This window comes from Thalia democratica, chromosome 1 (assembly GCF_965202585.1).
Source record: "Thalia democratica chromosome 1, ktThaDemo2.hap1.1, whole genome shotgun sequence".
Classification (NCBI taxonomy): Eukaryota; Metazoa; Chordata; class Thaliacea; order Salpida; family Salpidae; genus Thalia; species Thalia democratica.
The window spans coordinates 407,575-431,717 of record NC_139165.1 but is presented as its reverse complement, the minus strand read 5'-3'; the positions used below and the strand labels follow the sequence as shown (position 1 = coordinate 431,717).

The following is a 24,143-nucleotide window of genomic DNA, read 5'->3' as shown; positions in this document are numbered from 1 at the left end:
AGTAGACTTTTTTATTTTTTATAAATTTAGTTTTATTTATTCACTTTTACTGTTTTTTAAATAATAGTTTTTATTAACAATTTTTATTTATTTTTACTATCACTGTTACTCTTTACCCTTCCCCTCAGTCAGTTTTTTTTCTTTTTGTTGTTTTAAAAATTTATCTTTTAGTTTTTTTTTATTCTTGTGTAAAAATGACCCTCCGTGCAAACTTGTCTTTGTTTTAAAATATCTTTGTGCAAAATTGTCCTTTTTTGCAATTTTGACCTGTTCCCTTCTAAAAGATGTATACAAGGTTGCCAAAAAACCTGGAATCCTGGAAAAACGTGAAATTTGACAATATAAGCTAAAAAACCTGGAATTTGAAAAATAAAAATAAAAACCTGGAAAAATTTGGAATTTTAAACAACTCTTACATGTTAAGTAGTAAAATTTCAATTCAACACAAAAAATCTATAATAAAAATAAAAAAAATTGTTGTCATCAATTTTTTTTTTCAAAACACATTTAAAGTAGCTTTACAGTACCTTTTTAATGTTGTTATACTACTTAAAAAGTTTTTTACCATAAACTTAATTTAAAATTAAACATAGACCCAAAAAGGTGTACTGTTAAAAACCTGGAGGAAATTTTTAAACCTAGAAAAAATTTTCCAAAAATATAACGCAAAAAAAGCTATTTACCTGATCCACAAAGATTATTTTAAAAATTAGTATTCAGTCAGATAAAAATGCTGGATCTGTACATATATAAATCCAGTTTCTGAATTAGATAAATAACTACTATTATGTTGTTACTAAACTATTTTATTGTTCAATTTATTCCTTTCTTATGTGAGTTTTATATATTCTGTGTATTATGTGTTTATTATTATTTGTTTGCGAATTTCAGGTATGTAGACTTCAATTTTATAAAAGTATTGTATAAAGTTATTTAAAACTAACTCATTGTTTATGTGAGTTATATTTAGATAATTCTTATTATTTTAAATTATTCTTTAAAGTATATATTTTCTTCAGGTATGCTGATGGTGGGTCCCAACTTCAGAGTTGGCAAGAAAATCGGAAGTGGAAATTTTGGAGAGCTGAGAATTGGTTTGTATATTTTGAAAATTAGCTTGAAAGTGTAAATTTTTTAGTCATGTTCTGCCAGATCCATTAGAAAAAATTGTTTTCAACTGGATCTTTGTCTTTTTTGTAATATGTAAAAATTAGGTTCCAGCCAGATCTATTTTTCAAATTAAGATCCGGCGGGAACTGTTTTAAAAATTATGATTTTAATAAAATAAGGCCGGATCTTAATAGTAAGTCCAGCAAATCACCAATAATATTTGTTATTTGGATATTAAGTTGATCATGTTAATAACAATAAGTTGTGATAAGCATAAAGTTGATGAAAAATAAGTTAGTTCTTTGTTTCTTTAAATTCTCATTTTTAAAATTTATACCTGACTTTAAAAATGTGTTGTTTTCGTTTTGATTGAGGAAAATAATAAAAATAAGTATTTGAAAGAAAAAAACTACATTTATTTGTGATTTCTTTGGCATTGTCGTTTACAATAGTGTGTGGTTTATAAATTATTCAGGTGTAAAAACTATATTTTCTACAGTTTGTTTAAGGTCAAAGTTTTTTTTAGTTTTTTGAAATCACATGCTACCTATTATAAATAAATAATTTATAGAATATTAAACAATTAAATTTATGTAGCTTGTAGAGGCAACTGAGTCGTGTTATAAAGTTTTTAGTATGATTTTGAATATTAAGCTGATATGTATATAATTTAAACTTTAAAGTGTTTATTATGTCTTCTCATATTAATTAAATGTTCTAGTTTTTAAACTGTAAGTTCAATTTTCAATAAAAAATATTGTAAAGGTTATACTGTGCAGTGTATCTTATAGTGAATAGTAGATAAATTACATTTGTAACCCTATCACTCAAAAGTAAAAATGTTTTAAATGTTCTTAAGGTTTAATGTAGTACAGTACTCAAAAAGTAAAATTTTTTTATGTGAAAATATAAATTTTTCCTTAAAAATTGTTTTTAGATGTAAAATTTAATATTAAGGGACTAATTTGTTCAAGTTTATTTTTTGTAGGGAAGAATTTGTACAACAATGAACATGTCGCTATCAAATTAGTGAGTTTGAAAATTTATTTTATTTCATATTTACTAATCTTTCTTAAGAAAGAGCATTGTTTTTTCGTTATTTGTTATGAAATGTTACAATTTTATGTATATAATAATATTAAGCATATGTAACATTGTTGAATTATAAAACGTAAATTTTTAAAAATGAAAGTTAACAATTGTCTCACTTTTTTTCCTTAAAATTTTTTTTTTTGCATTTTATTTTTCTGAATTATACTACATAAATTAATCAGTAATTTTAATTTCTAGGAACCAATGAAATCTCGGGCACCACAACTTCACTTAGAATACAGATACTACAAGATGCTGGGTAATGTTGGTAAGTTCAAATATATATATATATATATATATATATTCAGAATACAGATATTACAAGATGCTGGGTAATGTTGGTAAGTTCAAATATATATATATATATAATATTTAGAATACAGATACTACAAAATGCTGGGTAATGTTGGTAAGTTCAAATATATATATATATATATATAATATTTAGAATACAGATACTACAAGATGCTGGGTAATGTTGGTAAGTTCAAATATATATATATATATAATATTTAGAATACAGATACTACAAAATGCTGGGTAATGTTGGTAAGTTCAAATATATATATATATATATATAATATTTAGAATACAGATATTACAAAATGCTGGGTAATGTTGGTAAGTTAAAATATACATATATATATAATATTTAGAATACAGATACTACAAAATGCTGGGTAATGTTGGTAAGTTCAAATATATATATATATATATATAATATTTAGAATACAGATACTACAAGATGCTGGGTAATGTTGGTAAGTTCAAATATATATATATATATAATATTTAGAATACAGATACTACAAGATGCTGGGTAATGTTGGTAAGTTCAAATATATATATATTTAGAATACAGATATCAGCATTTAAAACCAAAGATTGTAAAAAAAGTATTTTGAGTTAACTATTTTGAGATTTTTTTGTGTTACAGACTAATTAAAACAGTTTATTGAAAAAATGTTAAGCAAAGTTAAAGTGACTTATTCTTTAAATAACATTTAAAAATTATTGAAGACATTTGCACTAAAAATTGGTAAGTTTAAAAACATTTTCAGTTCAAGTGAGTCTGTTAAAAATAGAAATATTGTTGTTATTTTAGTAATAACGAATTTTGAGTTTAAACTGTTTTGAGAAAAGTAAACTTATGCTAATTATACATTGTCTGGCAAAATAATCTATAAACAAAATTAACGTTAATCTAAAAAATAGTAATTAATTTGTCGTGATTTTAGAAAAGTTAATTTCTCAGTATTTAATTAGGTCGGTGGTTAATTAGATTTGAATAATCTTTTATTTGTTGTAGTTAGTTTAAGTTTGTTTTAAATGAATTAAAATAAGTTATTTTCTACTTGTTTTAGTTTTATGAACTTAACTTAATTGTTTTTTATTTGTAGTTTGTAATTTTTTCTCATAACAAAGTTGATTTTGTTTTTGTCTGTTGTATTTATTGATTAAATTTAAAATTACTTCTAAAATAAGATTGAGTTTGTAAGCTTATTTTGATAAAATACAAACAACTAATAAAACTAGTTGGCTAAAATGTTATTACTTTGGTTCATGTGTTTCACTTGCTAAACATTTATTACTAGGTTGAATTTAAATTTTTTACACACAATAAGTAGGATGATTTCATACTATAGTTGTTTGATTTCTTCAAATGATTTTTTTTTTAATTTTTGTCACTGTACTTTTATATTATTTTTTTTTATACGCTGACCATATTTTAGTTACAACAAAAAACAACATCATATATTTTACCAATAAAAAAAAAGTAAAAAAGTTTAGATGCAACGTAATTTCAAAAGTATGGTTTATAGATACAGTTATGATTTATAAATACATTTATAATTTATAAATATAATTATGATTTACAAATACAACAATAGTTATTAATACATTTATGATTTATAAATACAGTTTAGTTTATAAATACACAGTTAGCTTGTAACTGATGTTTAATTAAATCATGCAAACTGTAATTCTAACAGCTGTCTAATAGTTTGAATCAGTTGAATGTGTGATGACTCTGTATAGTCTATAATTTTGAAAATATACTTTTTATCTTTAACTACAAAACAAATGTATACTTTTTCTCCTTAGATAAACTAGAGAATTCTTATCGTTTTTACCATAATAAAACATATAGTACTTTTTTAATCATGTTTTATTTTTTCATAACTTTGAACAGTTTTGTAATATAAAAGGAAAACAAATATTCTTGATTCGAATATTATTGTTTTTTTTGCTACTTGCTTATTTCTTTTGTTTAATATAGTAATCTTTGAACATGATACTTACATAGTTTTAACGAAAGAGCTTGAAAACAAATAGTTTAGAATCTTAAAAAAGTGTTTTTTTTTACTATGTTTGATTCACAAAGAACTCTAGTAATTATGTATTGTTGAAAATTAATTCAATTATTCAAAAGGAAACAGATATGAGATTTCAGATGCAAACTCTAGCTTGCAATATGGCACTACAATGTTTCATGATAAGAAAACATTTTCTCACCATGTTTAAATGTCACAGCATTTAAAAGTTTTCTAAAATTTGTGCTAAAAATCTGTTTTTAATAAAGGTTTTTAAATATTCTTGGAAATATAATGTAATTTTAATGTCATTTTTTTAAAATTCTAATCATTTGTTTTTAAAACATTTAAAGCCAGTTTTTATAACTTTGCTGAGTATATGAAGTTTTGCTGACAGTTAGATTTAAATGAAGAAAATATAATTAGAAATATTAATTAGTTTCCATTGAAAGTTTTAATTAAGTTTCTTTTGGTTTAGATTTTACATGTTTAAAAATAATCTAGTGCCAGATTTGAAAAATTTTGTAAGTTTTAGAAACTTTAATAAAAATTATTTAAAATTTTATTAATTATTGATTAGGAAACTAAATTTATTAAAAATCATAAAACTTTATTTTTCAGTTTGTTGGATTCATTTCAAAGTAAAGTTTCAAAGTTTCATTGTACTCAAATTACTAGAAGTATACTAAACTAAGTACAAGTTTATGTATATAAAAATCTCATCTTCACTTTTCGAATAGTTTTACATGAATTTATCCGTAAAATGTAAAAAAACATTAAATTAATTTCAGCTTGGATGTTTTACTCTGTTTTTCAATTTAACATTTTACAGTTAGTTAAAATTTGTTGAATTAAAACAACGTTTTTTTACTAAAAAGCAAAACAAAACTTTTGTCATTCACGCAATTTACATTTAAGTGTATTCACAGTGTTTTGAATTTCATTCTGACCAAATAGGTTTTCACTTTATTAATGTAAATTTTTATTAAGTTGTATTTCTACAGTTAACATTGGTATTACAAAATTAACTTTATGCCTATTTAAAGTGGTGTATAGACTAACGATATCAACAATTATAAAAAAAATACTTAACAAATTGAGTATCATATTTTAATATCAATTAGTTCTACTGAATATTTTTGATTACATTTGATTTTTGATGCTTCAACTTTGTTCGACTTCAGTAAGTCGTAAATATAATATAGTAATAAGTATCTTTATAGTAAATTATTTATAAAATTATTTATTAATTATTTTGCTGGTAAGTTATTAATGAGTCTGATTTTACTTATTTTAATGATTTAAAAAATTTTTATGCTCATTTATTTGTTTTGAAATAATTTATGTGCAAAAATATTGACTCAAAGTGATTGTAAAATCCAGCTTATTGATAAAACGCCATTGTGATATATTGATTAAACGCACACAGAGAAATATTCTAATTGTAGACAATGTTGGATATAGATATTAATTAGGTTATTGTAATATATTTTCAATTAACTATCTATTTTTATTTGAACTGCATTTGATTTTATTTATAAATACTTTGAACTAAAAGAAATAAATGTTTTTATTTGATTGATATAAAAAAAATGTTTATTTCCATTAAGAATGAAATACTGGTTCTACAAATAGTCTTGATTGATAAATATCTGATTATTTATAAACATTTTTTTTAAATGAACTTAAATTTGTTTGTTAATTTTGTTTGAACTCCAGTATTTTTAAAAGTATAAACCATTAATCAAAATGCTTTAATTTCAACAAGGTTTTAACATATAAGAACCATACAATACTTAAAAATAAACTTTGATTTGGTTTTTTTCTTTAAACTTTTAAATTAAATAGTATTTTGTATACTATATATGAATTTTAAACGTTAAAAACTAGTGCTAGTTTCTAATATGATTACTATTTCATTTATTTTTTAATGTTAATTAGGTTGCTGTAAGAATTTTTTTTTTTTCAAAGTTTTCTCTTACAATAGTTAATTTTATGGTTTTAATTACAATTTTTATGGTATCATTGTTATTTGAGTTTGTTGAGAATAATAGATTAATTAAGTATAATCAAAAAATCTCATGCCTATCTTTTTATTTTCTCAGAGTAATATTAAACTAAAAATTTGAACTTTAAATTTTGTAAATTTTCACATACAGATATTTTAAAATTCATGGGTAAACCTTTGATATTAAATGCATAACTTTCAGTATTTATTTCAATTTAATAAAAAAAAAATATTTAATGATTGGTTCCAAATAATTTTCAGTAAAAATAAATATGTTATAAAGATTTAAATGAAGTTCAGTTATAGGTAGATAATGTTTAAGATATAACAACAAAATTCAAAAATTACTTTGTTTTATTACTTTTATAATACTTACAAAAAGGTTTGTACAGAATAAAATAATTTTCTTGCATCTTTTAGATAGTCATCTGTTTATAAAAATTGCGTTGATTTTATAAACTAAAATGGTGTAAAACATAAAATATATGAAGTAACTAACTAGTAGTTTATTTCTTGTTAAGTTTTCACCTAATAAAATATCAAGTAAGAAAGTACTTAAACATATAACTATTCTCAATATTATTCTCAACAGTGGGAATTCCCCAAGTCTATTACTTCGGACCATGTGGCAAATACAACGCGATGGTCATGGAGTTGATAGGACCGTCATTAGAAGATTTATTTGATCTCTGCAACAGAACTTTCACACTCAAGACTGTACTGATGATTGCCATTCAACTAGTTAGTTTTGTTCAAATTATTAATTAAATTTCATTTAGAAATTCAAAAAAATTGCCTACTTAATCGTCATTTCTGCTTATGTTTCTTAATGTGTTGCTTTTCTTTCAGTCTCTTGTATATAGTATGTTTCCATTTGTCACTAGCAAGCTCCTCCATAGTTGGTGACATTCAAGCTCTTTAGGCGAACCTCCTTAAAACGTTTGGCAACTGCGGTTGTGTTTGCAGACGACCAACTAGCAGAACGACAGAAGATTTGAGATTTGCCCATCAACAGTTCATGACCAAGCATGCGTTGGCTGAGAGTAAAGTACGTCTCAACACTTTCTTTTCGGGATATTTTGTTGCAATTCCAAGGATACAACATCATAGGTGAAAGATGTTGTTTTTCTCCACATACTAAACAGAGTCACGTTTTGCTACCGTATAACTGCATACAGAGAATCAATAAACGTTAGCCGTTCGTTACAGACACCAGCTAAATTTTGCTTATCAGTTAAGTTTTCAACATGTTGGTTGTTTTCATTGTTGAAATGCATTGTGAGTAGTTGAAGATAATCGGTCATCAGGAACTTTAAAGGTGGTTTTTGCGGCTCAATTACTTTTGGTTGTTTCGACAAATTCGTTTATGTTGTTCCTGCATAGTTTCTTTTCTCTATTATTGTATTATCACCACTTCTTTTGCTGCAATCACCTTCTGCATTAGTTTCCTGTTGAATTTTGTGGTAAATTTATCGAAAATTTTGCTCATAGTTAATTGTTGCACTGCTTTGAACTCTTCTTTGATACTTATACAGAAGTGTACAAAGTTTCATACGTTTTAATGTTTGATCGAGTCGGTTCAGATAATTTTTGACCGTTTATTGCACATTTTTGTACATGTCCTAATTGATTTGCAGGCGAATTTTTTGTTGTTCTTTGACAAATTTTTGCTGAGTTTGAGTTGTGCTTCTCTCAGTCGGCTTCTAAACAATACTTTCACTAATTTATCTATTGATTTAAGTTTGGATTGATTTGTAACTAGTTTGATTGTTAACTTTAATGGTGAATACTCTCTTTTAATATTGACTATATAACATCAAAATTTTAACGCAAATTTTTTAATGTCTTCTTTATGCATAATCGACTAAACTGTTTTCCTCCAAGTTATTGGCCCACGTAAAATTGTATAATTTAAGTTTTAGTCGTCCTCCAAGATAATCTTGCAAAAACTCTCGCTACAAATGAGTATATGGATGCATCTTATTAATTTATGATTATTTAAATATCCCTGAACTTAATCCACATTTTCAATTAAGGTGGTTCGTGAATTTCTTTGATGTTTCCTACTTCTCTTGCTATTTTGTCCACATCACCATTTATTCCCATGTTTTCGCTAAAATGTTTAGAATTGAATGCACATTGCAGCATCATTTTGCACCGTGCAAAAGCAGCATTTCTCCACAGCCCCTGGGTGTATCTGGATTTTTATAACTCTGTTTTTGTGCTGCTGCTTTTTTTTTGTTTTCTTGGTTGAAAGGTTTAATATATGTCGTCATCAGATGACAATACTTCAATTATCCTATTTATACACCTATTCACCATGTTTAAGTGTGGAAACTGAATACATCAATTCTAAATTTATTTAATTTTGTCTTCCTCATTGAGTTGAAATACTCTGCTGCAGAGATGATTCTCTGCTGCTTATCAATAAGTCTTAAACTAAACGCAAAAGGTTGATTTTTCAACAAATTTTAACAAGTTTTTCTCCATATCATTCTGAGTAGTGTTGTGCGAACAGTGAAAACATCTGTATTAATTAAACAGGATTAATATCTGTCGCTGCTGCTTTGCACAATTTTGTTTCATTCATACTCAGTTTAATTGTTCACCTTTTCTTGAAGCGCCATTAAGTATTCTTACTTTTGAGAGACTTTAAAAATAAATCACATATTTCTTCATTGTGAACTTCAAATTTTATGGTGAAAACTGTGAGACCTGCTGATTATATTTGCAGCTGTGATTCAACTTTTATTGCTGCCACGTTTATTTTTCACTGTTTCTCACAATTAAATTGCTCACTTCAAACTTCCTTTCTTAGAAGCGCCTTCAAATACTCTTGGTTTTGACAAACTTTACATTGACAAAGTGTATCATAAATTTCTTCATTGTAAATTTAAAAATAAGCATTGGCAAAAGCCATCATTGCACAAGCCTGGACTTTCATGTGCAGTGAGGCAAGCTACAAAATGAAACCCGGGCCTCATTTTACCGAAAGCCTGGGTTTGTTGGTCCAATTTTTGGTACAAATAGGATGCGGCCCGCAAAAGATAAAACCGCGGCCCGCGGGCATGTAAATCTGTCCAGCTAAAGTTAATTGTGAAACTTAACTTGCATAATAAAGTCTTAAAAGAATGAATATAATGTAAATTGTGAAACATTAACTAGATATTTGGGGATTTGAAATGGAAAGTGAAAAAAAGTTTTTCAATTATAATTGACGCGATTTGAAAATTACACTAGATATTCTAGGGTCTGGAAATTCCAAAACTTACACTAGATATTCGGGACATTGATATGAAGAGTAAAAGTCACCTTGTAATTAAAACTACAACTGTTGCCCGTGAAAATTTTTATTTTATAAATTCTGCCCATTACCACCAATGCCTGCCAACCTCTGACTTAGAACTTTAGTTTTTTATAAATTAACACAATATGACAATGTTTAGTAAAGTGAGCTACAACTGCAGCATCATTGGCGAAGAGAAAATATTTCATTATTAACAATATTGTTTTATTGTTCAACGTTTTACTTTTAATTGTTATACAACAGCTGTGCAGTTTGTTATATTTTTATTTTTATTACTTTGTTTAGTTGTGAACCACATCATTAAGTAGTATAAGTTTACTAATAAATACTGTGGTTTATACTCTGTTTATTTGAAAATAGCTTTAAAATTATAGAATTAGGAAAGTTCAAAATACAACAATTTTCTATACATATTTTACTCAAAAACATATAAACAAGTAAAATAAAAAAAATTAAGCAAAATACCTTTTTTTATTGAAATAATTTAGTCAAATATTCTCTTAAATAGTAACTGTGTTTATCTAATAAATGTTGTTAAAATTATTCTTATCAAGTTAAAACACTGACAAATAACAATATTTATGGAATAACAATTAAAATAACAATAATTCTTCTTATTAATTAAAACAATAACAAATAACGATATGAATTCAAATAGGAGAATAACTTGTGTTAAAGCCGCATAAAATATAATCTATTGTATGTGCGGTTATTGTAATTGAGTGGTGTACTTGAATTGTATAACACTTGTTTGAAATTTAATCTAATAAATTACACTTTAACCGTAAACAACATGTTAAATTGTAATTCAATTCTTTTAATCATAATTTTAAGATTTTAATTTAACTTTTATACGCTAAAAGTATTTATAGTCAGATAACAAACGAATTGTTTCATTTTATTGCAGCTAAGTTGGGCATATTGAATTATATGGGTTATTAAAGTGTGAGTTATGATATTTATTTAAAATAAAGTTCTAAACAAATGTATTTTAATTACACCTTTAACGTTTACACAAGTAATATATTCGTAAAACTATTAAAAACCAAATATTTTACAACCGACCTATGTAATGTTCATTCAGTATTATTATTTGTTTTAAATTTGTCAAGAAATGATAATAAAATTTATGTTTTGTAAAAGACTAATGAATTATTCAATAAATCCAAGTGTGAAAATAATACTAAAATTAAAAAAATCAGAGAAGTTTGCTTTTACTTAAGACTATAAATAAATGATGAGCTGGTTATAAATATTTTATAATTTTTTGTGCAAATTTTTGCAGTTGTAAAGTTCTCATAATTTTTTTATAACTTTTAGTTCTTATCTTGTGTTTGCAGCAAACATGAATTTTTATCTTCAGAAGCTTTCTATTTCTTTATAAGTAGATGTTTAAATAAAATGAATTTTTACTAAATTGAAAAATTATTTTGTTGATAAAAAACTTAATGAAGATTTAAACTGTATGAGTAATTGTAAAATATCATTATCACTTAGAGTTAAAATACATGATAGTTTATTTAACTTGGTGTAAATATTTTATTGGTTAAAATAAATCTTAATTTACTTAAATAAATAAATGTTACGACAATGGTGGACCAAGAAATATTTCTACTCCAATCATTTGCTCCAAATAGATTGTCTTTATTAAAATATTATTAGAATGTTACAAAATATTAAGAATAACTAACGAGATAGAAACATTTTTGTTTTTTACAAATGTTTATTTCATAGTCATTTTTCTCGGAAACTAGAATTAAGCATAAAAGTTTATTTGCCTTTTGGGTTTTTCAGCTAGGAGCCTTAAAATTGCAAAAAATTTCTTTAAATTATTAAAGGCGTATCAATGCTATGAGTTTAGAATTTTTTTAACTAAAAACTTAATTCAGAAAAATCACAACATCATTTCTCTATAAAATTATCATGTTTTCAAATGATTTAAGACAACTTTAAGACACACTGTACAAATTAAAAAAACTCTGCTTAAAGATTTAGATAATATATCTTTTTATATATTATTTATTTTGCATTTATTTTGAAGGTTTTAAAAAAAAAGACATTACTTTTATTTAAGACATTTATAAATATTAACTTTATAAGTGATTGATGACAGAAAAAATTAAACATTAATGTTATATTAAGTAATTTCATATTAAAAAAAAATCTTGCTGCTCAACGAATATACTATATTCACTCAAAAAATTTAATTGTTTAGCTAATTATTATTTATATATACAGCTCACAAGAATGGAATATATTCACACAAAACACCTTATTTACAGAGATGTAAAAGTTAAATATATTAATTAACTATTATTTATATATATACAGCTCACAAGAATGAAGTATATTCACACAAAACACCTTATTTACAGAGATGTAAAAATTAAATATATTAATTATTATTTATATATACAGCTCACAAGAATGAAATATATTCACACAAAACACCTTATATACAGAGATGTAAAAATTAATATATTAATTAATTATTATTTATATATATACAGCTCACAACAATGGAATATATTCACACAAAACACCTTATATACAGAGATGTAAAAATTAAATATATTAATTATTATTTATATATATACAGCTCACAAGAATGGAATATATTCACACAAAACACCTTATATACAGAGATGTAAAAATTAAATATATTAATTATTATTTATATATATACAGCTCACAAGAATGGAATATATTCACACAAAACACCTTATATACAGAGATGTAAAAATTAAATATATTAATTAATTATTATTTATATATACAGCTCACAAGAATGGAATATATTCACACAAAACACCTTATATACAGAGATGTAAAAATTAAATATATTAATTAATTATTATTTATATATATACAGCTCACAAGAATGGAATATATTCACACAAAACACCTTATATACAGAGGTGTAAAAATTAAATATATTAATTAATTATTATTTATATATACAGCTCACAAGAATGGAATATATTCACACAAAACACCTTATATACAGAGATGTAAAAATTAAATATATTAATTAATTATTATATATATACAGCTCCAAGAATGGAATATATTCACACAAAACACCTTATATACAGAGATGTAAAAATTAAATATATTAATTAATTATTATTTATATATATACAGCTCACAAGAATGGAATATATTCACACAAAACACCTTATATACAGAGATGTAAAAATTAAATATATTAATTGATTATTATTTATATATATACAGCTCACAAGAATGGAATATATTCACACAAAACACCTTATATACAGAGATGTAAAAATTAAATATATTAATTAATTATTTATATATATACAGCTCACAAGAATGGAATATATTCACACAAAACACCTTATTTACAGAGATGTAAAACTTAAATATATTAATTAATTATTATTTATATATATGCAGCTCACAAGAATGGAATATATTCACACAAAACACCTTATATACAGAGATGTAAAAATTAAATATATTTATTAATTATTATTTATATATATACAGCTCACAAGAATGGAATATATTCACACAAAACACCTTATATACAGAGATGTAAAAATTAAATATATTAATTATTATTTATATATATACAGCTCACAAGAATGGAATATATTCACACAAAACACCTTATTTACAGAGATGTAAAAATTAAATATATTAATTAATTATTATTTATATATATACAGCTCACAAGAATGGAATATATTCACACAAAACACCTTATTTGCAGAGATGTAAAAATTAAATATATTAATTAATTATTATTTATATATACAGCTCACAAGAATGGAATATATTCACACAAAACACCTTATTTACAGAGATGTAAAAGTTAAATATATTAATTATTATTTATATATATACAGCTCACAAGAATGGAATATATTCACACAAAACACCTTATTTACAGAGATGTAAAAATTAAATATATTAATTGATTATTATTTATATATATACAGCTCACAAGAATGGAATATATTCACACAAAACACCTTATATACAGAGATGTAAAAATTAAATATATTAATTAATTATTTATATATATACAGCTCACAAGAATGGAATATATTCACACAAAACACCTTATATACAGAGATGTAAAAATTAAATATATTAATTATTATTTATATATATACAGCTCACAAGAATGGAATATATTCACACAAAACACCTTATATACAGAGATGTAAAAATTAAATATATTAATTATTATTTATATATATACAGCTCACAAGAATGGAATATATTCACACAAAACACCTTATTTACAGAGATGTAAAAATTAAATATATTAATTATTATTTATATATATACAGCTCACAAGAATGGAATATATTCACACAAAACACCTTATTTACAGAGATGTAAAAATTAAATATATTAATTAATTATTATTTATATATATACAGCTCACAAGAATGGAATATATTCACACAAAACACCTTATTTGCAGAGATGTAAAAATTAAATATATTAATTAATTATTATTTATATATACAGCTCACAAGAATGGAATATATTCACACAAAACACCTTATTTACAGAGATGTAAAAGTTAAATATATTAATTATTATTTATATATATACAGCTCACAAGAATGGAATATATTCACACAAAACACCTTATTTACAGAGATGTAAAAATTAAATATATTAATTAATTATTATTTATATATACAGCTCACAAGAATGGAATATATTCACACAAAACACCTTATATACAGAGATGTAAAAATTAAATATATTAATTATTATTTATATATATACAGCTCACAAGAATGGAATATATTCACACAAAACACCTTATATACAGAGATGTAAAAATTAACTATATTAATTATTATTTATATATATACAGCTCACAAGAATGGAATATATTCACACAAAACACCTTATTTACAGAGATGTAAAAATTAAATATATTAATTATTATTTACATATATACAGCTCACAAGAATGGAATATATTCACACAAAACACCTTATTTACAGAGATGTAAAAATTAAATATATTAATTAATTATTATTCATATATATACAGCTCACAAGAATGGAATATATTCACACAAAACACCTTATATACAGAGATGTAAAAATTAAATATATTAATTAATTATTATTTATATATACAGCTCACAAGAATGGAATATATTCACACAAAACACCTTATATACAGAGACGTAAAAATTAAATATATTAATTAATTATTATTTATATATATACAGCTCACAAGAATGGAATATATTCACACAAAACACCTTATATACAGAGATGTAAAAATTAAATATATTAATTAATTAATATTTATATATATACAGCTCACAAGAATGGAATATATTCACACAAAACACCTTATATACAGAGATGTAAAAATTAAATATATTAATTAATTATTATTTATATATATACAGCTCACAAGAATGGAATATATTCACACAAAACACCTTATATACAGAGATGTAAAAGTTAAATATATTAATTATTATTTATATTATCAGCTCACAAGAATGGAATATATTCACACAAAACACCTTATTTACAGAGATGTAAAAGTTAAATATATTAATTAATTATTATTTACATATATACAGCTCACAAGAATGGAATATAATCACACAAAACACCTTATTTACAGAGATGTAAAAATTAAATATATTAATTAATTATTATTTATATATATACAGCTCACAAGAATGGAATATATTCACACAAAACACCTTATTTACAGAGATGTAAACATTAAATATATTAATTATTATTTATATATATACAGCTCACAAGAATGGAATATATTCACACAAAACACCTTATATACAGAGATGTAAAAATTAAATATATTAATTATTATTATTTATATATACAGCTCACAAGAATGGAATATATTCACACAAAACACCTTATATACAGAGATGTAAAATTAAATATATTAATTAATTATTTATATATATGCAGCTCACAAGAATGGAATATATTCACACAAAACACCTTATATACAGAGATGTAAAAATTAAATATATTAATTAATTATTTATATATACAGCTCACAAGAATGGAATATATTCACACAAAACACCTTATATACAGAGATGTAAAAGTTAAATATATTAATTATTATTTATATATATACAGCTCACAAGAATGGAATATATTCACACAAAACACCTTATATACAGAGATGTAAAAATTAAATATATTAATTAATTATTATTTATATATATACAGCTCACAAGAATGGAATATATTCACACAAAACACCTTATTTACAGAGATGTAAACATTAAATATATTAATTAATTATTATTTATATATATACAGCTCACAAGAATGGAATATATTCACACAAAACACCTTATATACAGAGATGTAAAAATTAAATATATTAATTAATTATTTATATATATACAGCTCACAAGAATGGAATATATTCACACAAAACACCTTATTTACAGAGATGTAAAAATTAAATATATTAATTATTATTTATATATACAGCTCACAAGAATGGAATATATTCACACAAAACACCTTATATACAGAGATGTAAAAATTAAATATATTAATTAATTATTATTTATATATATACAGCTCACAAGAATGGAATATATTCACACAAAACACCTTATATACAGAGATGTAAAAATTAAATATATTAATTAATTATTATTTATATATATACAGCTCACAAGAATGGAATATATTCACACAAAACACCTTATATACAGAGATGTAAAAATTAAATATATTAATTATTATTATTTATATATACAGCTCACAAGAATGGAATATATTCACACAAAACACCTTATATACAGAGATGTAAAAATTAAATATATTAATTAATTATTTATATATATACAGCTCACAAGAATGGAATATATTCACACAAAACACCTTATTTACAGAGATGTAAAAATTAAATATTTTAATTAATTATTATTTATATATATACAGCTCACAAGAATGGAATATATTCACACAAAACACCTTATTTACAGAGATGTAAAAATTAAATATATTAATTATTATTTATATATATAGCTCACAAGAATGGAATATATTCACACAAAACACCTTATATACAGAGATGTAAAAATTAAATATATTAATTATTATTATTTATATATATACAGCTCACAAGAATGGAATATATTCACACAAAACATCTTATATACAGAGATGTAAAAATTAAATATATTAATTATTATTTATATATATACAGCTCACAAGAATGGAATATATTCACACAAAACACCTTATTTACAGAGATGTAAAAGTTAAATATATTAATTAATTATTATTTATATATATAGCTCACAAGAATGGAATATATTCACACAAAACACCTTATATACAGAGATGTAAAAGTTAAATATATTAATTAATTATTATTTATATATATACAGCTCACAAGAATGGAATATATTCACACAAAACACCTTATATACAGAGATGTAAAAATTAAATATATTAATTAATTAATTATTTATATTATCAGCTCACAAGAATGGAATATATTCACACAAAACACCTTATTTACAGAGATGTAAAAATTAAATATATTAATTAATTATTATTTATATATATACAGCTCACAAGAATGGAATATATTCGCACAAAACACCTTATATACAGAGATGTAAAAATTAAATATATTAATTAATTATTATTTATATATACAGCTCACAAGAATGGAATATATTCACACAAAACACCTTATATACAGAGATGTAAAAGTTAAATATATTAATTAATATTTATATATACAGCTCAAAAGATTGGAATATATTCACACAAAACACCTTATATACAGAGATGTAAAAATTAAATATATTAATTATTATTTATATATATACAGCTCACAAGAATGGAATATATTCACACAAAACACCTTATTTACAGAGATGTAAAAATTAAATATATTAATTATTATTTATATGTATACAGCTCACAAGAATGGAATATATTCACACAAAACACCTTATTTACAGAGATGTAAAAATTAAATATATTAATTAATATTTATATATACAGCTCACAAGATTGGAATATATTCACACAAAACACCTTATATACAGAGATGTAAAAATTAAATATATTAATTATTATTTATATATATGCAGCTCACAAGAATGGAATATATTAACACAAAACACCTTATTTACAGAGATGTAAAAGTTAAATATATTAATTAATTATTATTTATATACAGCTCACAAGAATGGAATATATTCACACAAAACACCTTATTTACAGAGATGTAAAAGTTAAATATATTAAATAATTATTATTTATATATACAGCTCACAAGAATGGAATATATTCACACAAAACACCTTATATACAGAGATGTAAAAGTTAAATATATTAATTAATTATTATTTATATATATACAGCTCACAAGAATGGAATATATTCACACAAAACACCTTATTTACAGAGATGTAAAAGTTAAATATATTAATTAATATTTATATATATACAGCTCACAAGAATGGAATATATTCACACAAAACACCTTATTTACAGAGATGTAAAAATTAAATATATTAAATATTATTTATATATATACAGCTCACAAGAATGGAATATATTCACACAAAACACCTTATTTACAGAGATGTAAAAATTAAATATATTAATTATTATTTATATATATACAGCTCACAAGAATGGAATATATTCACACAAAACACCTTATTTACAGAGATGTAAAAATTAAATATATTAAATATTATTTATATATATACAGCTCACAAGAATGGAATATATTCACACAAAACACCTTATATACAGAGATGTAAAAATTAAATATATTAATTATTATTTATATATACAGCTCACAAGAATGGAATATATTCACACAAAACACCTTATTTACAGAGATGTAAAAATTAAATATATTAATTATTATTTATATATATACAGCTCACAAGAATGGAATATATTCACACAAAACACCTTATATACAGAGATGTAAAAATTAAATATATTAATTGATTATTATTTATATATATACAGCTCACAAGAATGGAATATATTCACACAAAACACCTTATATACAGAGATGTAAAAATTAAATATATTAATTATTATTTATATATATACAGCTCACAAGAATGGAATATATTCACACAAAACACCTTATATACAGAGATGTAAAAATTAAATATATTAATTATTATTTATATATATACAGCTCACAAGAATGGAATATATTCACACAAAACACCTTATATACAGAGATGTAAAAATTAAATATATTAATTATTATTTATATATATACAGCTCACAAGAATGGAATATATTCACACAAAACACCTTATATACAGAGATGTAAAAGTTAAATATATTAATTAATTATTATTTATATACAGCTCACAAGAATGGAATATATTCACACAAAACACCTTATTTACAGAGATGTAAAAATTAAATATATTAATTATTATTTATATATACAGCTCACAAGAATGGAATATATTCACACAAAACACCTTATATACAGAGATGTAAAAATTAAATATATTAATTAATTATTATTTATATATACAGCTCACAAGAATGGAATATATTCACACAAAACACCTTATTTACAGAGATGTAAAAATTAAATATATTAATTAATTATTATTTATATATATACAGCTCACAAGAATGGAATATATTCACACAAAACACCTTATATACAGAGATGTAAAAATTAAATATATTAATTAATTATTATTTATATATACAGCTCACAAGAATGAAATATATTCACACAAAACACCTTATATACAGAGATGTGAAAATTAAATATATTAATTGATTATTATTTATATATATACAGCTCACAAGAATGGAATATATTCACACAAAACACCTTATATACAGAGATGTAAAAATTAAATATATTAATTAATTATTATTTATATGTATACAGCTCACAAGAATGGAATATATTCACACAAAACACCTTATATACAGAGATGTAAAAATTAACTATATTAATTAATATTTATATATATACAGCTCACAAGAATGAAATATATTCACACAAAACACCTTATTTACAGAGATGTAAAAATTAAATAAATTAATTAATTATTATTTATATATATACAGCCCACAGAATGGAATATATTCACACAAAACACCTTATATACAGAGATGTAAAAATTAAATATATTAATTGATTATTATATATATATATACAGCTCACAAGAATGGAATATATTCACACAAAACACCTTATATACAGAGATGTAAAAATTAAATATATTAATTAATTATTATTTATATATATACAGCTCACAAGAATGGAATATATTCACACAAAACACCTTATTTACAGAGATGTAAAAATTAAATATATTAATTATTATTTATATATATACAGCTCACAAGAATGGAATATATTCACACAAAACACCTTATATACAGAGATGTAAAAATTAAATATATTAATTATTATTTATATATACAGCTCACAAGAATGGAATATATTCACACAAAACACCTTATATACAGAGATGTAAAAATTAAATATATTAATTATTATTTATATATACAGCTCACAAGAATGGAATATATTCACACAAAACACCTTATTTACAGAGATGTAAAAATTAAATATATTAATTATTATTTATATATATACAGCTCACAAGAATGGAATATATTCACACAAAACACCTTATATACAGAGATGTAAAAATTAAATATATTAATTGATTATTATTTATATATATACAGCTCACAAGAATGGAATATATTCACACAAAACACCTTATATACAGAGATGTAAAAATTAAATTTATTAATTATTATTTATATATATACAGCTCACAAGAATGGAATATATTCACACAAAACACCTTATATACAGAGATGTAAAAATTAAATATATTAATTATTATTTATATATATACAGCTCACAAGAATGGAATATATTCACACAAAACACCTTATATACAGAGATGTAAAAGTTAAATATATTAATTAATTATTATTTATATATACAGTTCACAAGAATGGAATATATTCACACAAAACACCTTATATACAGAGATGTAAACATTAAATATATTAATTATTATTTATATATATACAGCTCACAAGAATGGAATATATTCACACAAAACACCTTATATACAGAGATGTAAAAATTAAATATATTAATTAATTATTATTTATATATACAGCTCACAAGAATGGAATATATTCACACAAAACACCTTATATACAGAGATGTAAAAATTAAATTTATTAATTATTATTTATATATATACAGCTCACAAGAATGGAATATATTCACACAAAACACCTTATTTACAGAGATGTAAAAATTAAATATATTAATTATTATTTATATATATACAGCTCACAAGAATGGAATATATTCACACAAAACACCTTATATACAGAGATGTAAAAATTAAATATATTAATTATTATTTATATATATACAGCTCACAAGAATGGAATATATTCACACAAAACACCTTATATACAGAGATGTAAAAATTAAATATATTAATTAATTATTATTTATATATACAGCTCACAACAATGGAATATATTCACACAAAACACCTTATATACAGAGATGTAAAAATTAAATTTATTAATTATTTATTATTTATATATACAGCTCACAAGAATGGAATATATTCACACAAAACACCTTATATACAGAGATGTAAAAATTAAATATATTAATTATTATTTATATATACAGCTCACAAGAATGGAATATATTCACACAAAACACCTTGTATACAGAGATGTAAAAATTAAATATATTAATTAATTATTATTTATATATACAGCTCACAAGAATGGAATATATTCACACAAAACACCTTATATACAGAGATGTAAAAATTAAATATATTAATTATTATTTATATATATACAGCTCACAAGAATGGAATATATTCACACAAAACACCTTATATACAGAGATGTAAAAATTAAATATATTAATTAATTATTATTTATATATACAGCTCACAAGAATGGAATATATTCACACAAAACACCTTATATACAGAGATGTAAAAATTAAATTTATTAATTATTATTTATATATATACAGCTCACAAGAATGGAATATATTCACACAAAACACCTTATTTACAGAGATGTAAAAATTAAATATATTAATTATTATTTATATATATACAGCTCACAAGAATGGAATATATTCACACAAAACACCTTATTTACAGAGATGTAAAAATTAAATATATTAATTATTATTTATATATACAGCTCACAAGAATGAAATATATTCACACAAAACACCTTATATACAGAGATGTAAAAGTTAAATATATTAATTAATTATTATTTATATATACAGCTCACAAGAATGGAATATATTCACACAAAACACCTTATATACAGAGATGTAAAAATTAAATATATTAATTATTATTTATATATATACAGCTCACAAGAATGGAATATATTCACACAAAACACCTTATATACAGAGATGTAAAAATTAAATATATTAATTAATTATTATTTATATATACAGCTCACAACAATGGAATATATTCACACAAAACACCTTATATACAGAGATGTAAAAATTAAATTTATTAATTATTTATTATTTATATATATACAGCTCACAAGAATGGAATATATTCACACAAAACACCTTATATACAGAGATGTAAAAGTTAAATATATTAATTAATTATTATTTATATATACAGCTCACAAGAATGGAATATATTCACACAAAACACCTTATTTACAGAGATGTAAAAATTAAATATATTAATTATTATTTATATATACAGCTCACAAGAATGGAATATATTCACACAAAACACCTTATTTACAGAGATGTAAAAATTAAATATATTAATTAATTATTATTTATATATACAGCTCACAAGAATGGAATATATTCACACAAAACACCTTATATACAGAGATGTAAAAATTAAATATATTAATTAATTATTATTTATATATACAGCTCACAAGAATGGAATATATTCACACAAAACACCTTATATACAGAGATGTAAAAATTAAATATATTAATTAATTATTATTTATATATACAGCTCACAAGAATGGAATATATTCACACAAAACACCTTATATACAGAGATGTAAAAATTAAATATATTAATTAATTATTATTTATATATATACAGCTCACAAGAATGGAATATATTCACACAAAACACCTTATATACAGAGATGTAAAAGTTAAATATATTAATTAATATTTATATATACAGCTCACAAGAATGGAATATATTCACACAAAACACCTTATATACAGAGATGTAAAAATTAAATATATTAATTATTATTATTTATATATATACAGCTCACAAGAATGGAATATATTCACACAAAACACGTTATTTACAGAGATGTAAAAATTAAATATATTAATTAATATTTATATATATACAGCTCACAAGAATGGAATATATTCACACAAAACACCTTATATACAGAGATGTAAAAATTAAATATATTAATTATTATTTATATATATACAGCTCACAAGAATGGAATATATTCACACAAAACACCTTATATACAGAGATGTAAAAATTAAATATATTAATTATTATTTATATATATACAGCTCACAAGAATGGAATATATTCACACAAAACACCTTATATACAGAGATGTAAAAGTTAAATATATTAATTAATTATTATTTATATATATACAGCTCACAATAATGTAATATATTCACACAAAACACCTTATATACAGAGATGTAAAAATTAAATATATTAATTAATTATTATTTATATATATAGCTCACAAGAATGGAATATATTCACACAAAACACCTTATTTACAGAGATGTAAAAGTTAAATATATTAATTAATTATTATTTATATATATACAGCTCACAAGAATGAAATATATTCACACAAAACACCTTATATACAGAGATGTAAAAATTAAATATATTAATTATTTATTATTTATATATATACAGCTCACAAGAATGGAATATATTCACACAAAACACCTTATATACAGAGATGTAAAAATTAAATATATTAATTAATTATTATTTATATATATACAGCTCACAAGAATGGAATATATTCACACAAAACACCTTATATACAGAGATGTAAAAATTAAATATATTAATTATTATTTATATATACAGCTCACAAGAATGGAATATATTCACACAAAACACCTTATTTACAGAGATGTAAAAATTAAATATATTAATTATTATTTATATATACAGCTCACAATAATGGAATATATTCACACAAAACACCTTATATACAGAGATGTAAAAATT

The 24,143-nt window shown here is 22.4% G+C and overlaps 1 protein-coding gene across 2 annotated transcripts in view; it reads left to right on the top strand.

The window, feature by feature from the left end:
* The window catches only part of LOC145849254 (casein kinase I-like), a 59,865-nt gene that overhangs the window by 2,026 nt on the left and 33,696 nt on the right, over window positions 1-24,143 (top strand). Inside the window, exons 2-5 of one of the 2 annotated variants that reach the window (XM_082954399.1) lie at window positions 1,020-1,094; window positions 2,099-2,139; window positions 2,401-2,470; window positions 7,118-7,266. In XM_082954399.1, coding sequence (XP_082810525.1) covers window positions 1,020-1,094; window positions 2,099-2,139; window positions 2,401-2,470; window positions 7,118-7,266 — 335 coding nt within the window. Of the gene's footprint in view, window positions 1-1,019; window positions 1,095-2,098; window positions 2,140-2,400; window positions 2,471-3,001; window positions 3,032-7,117; window positions 7,267-24,143 lie in introns of those variants that run through there. The other variant, XM_082954400.1, reaches the window with a different exon arrangement.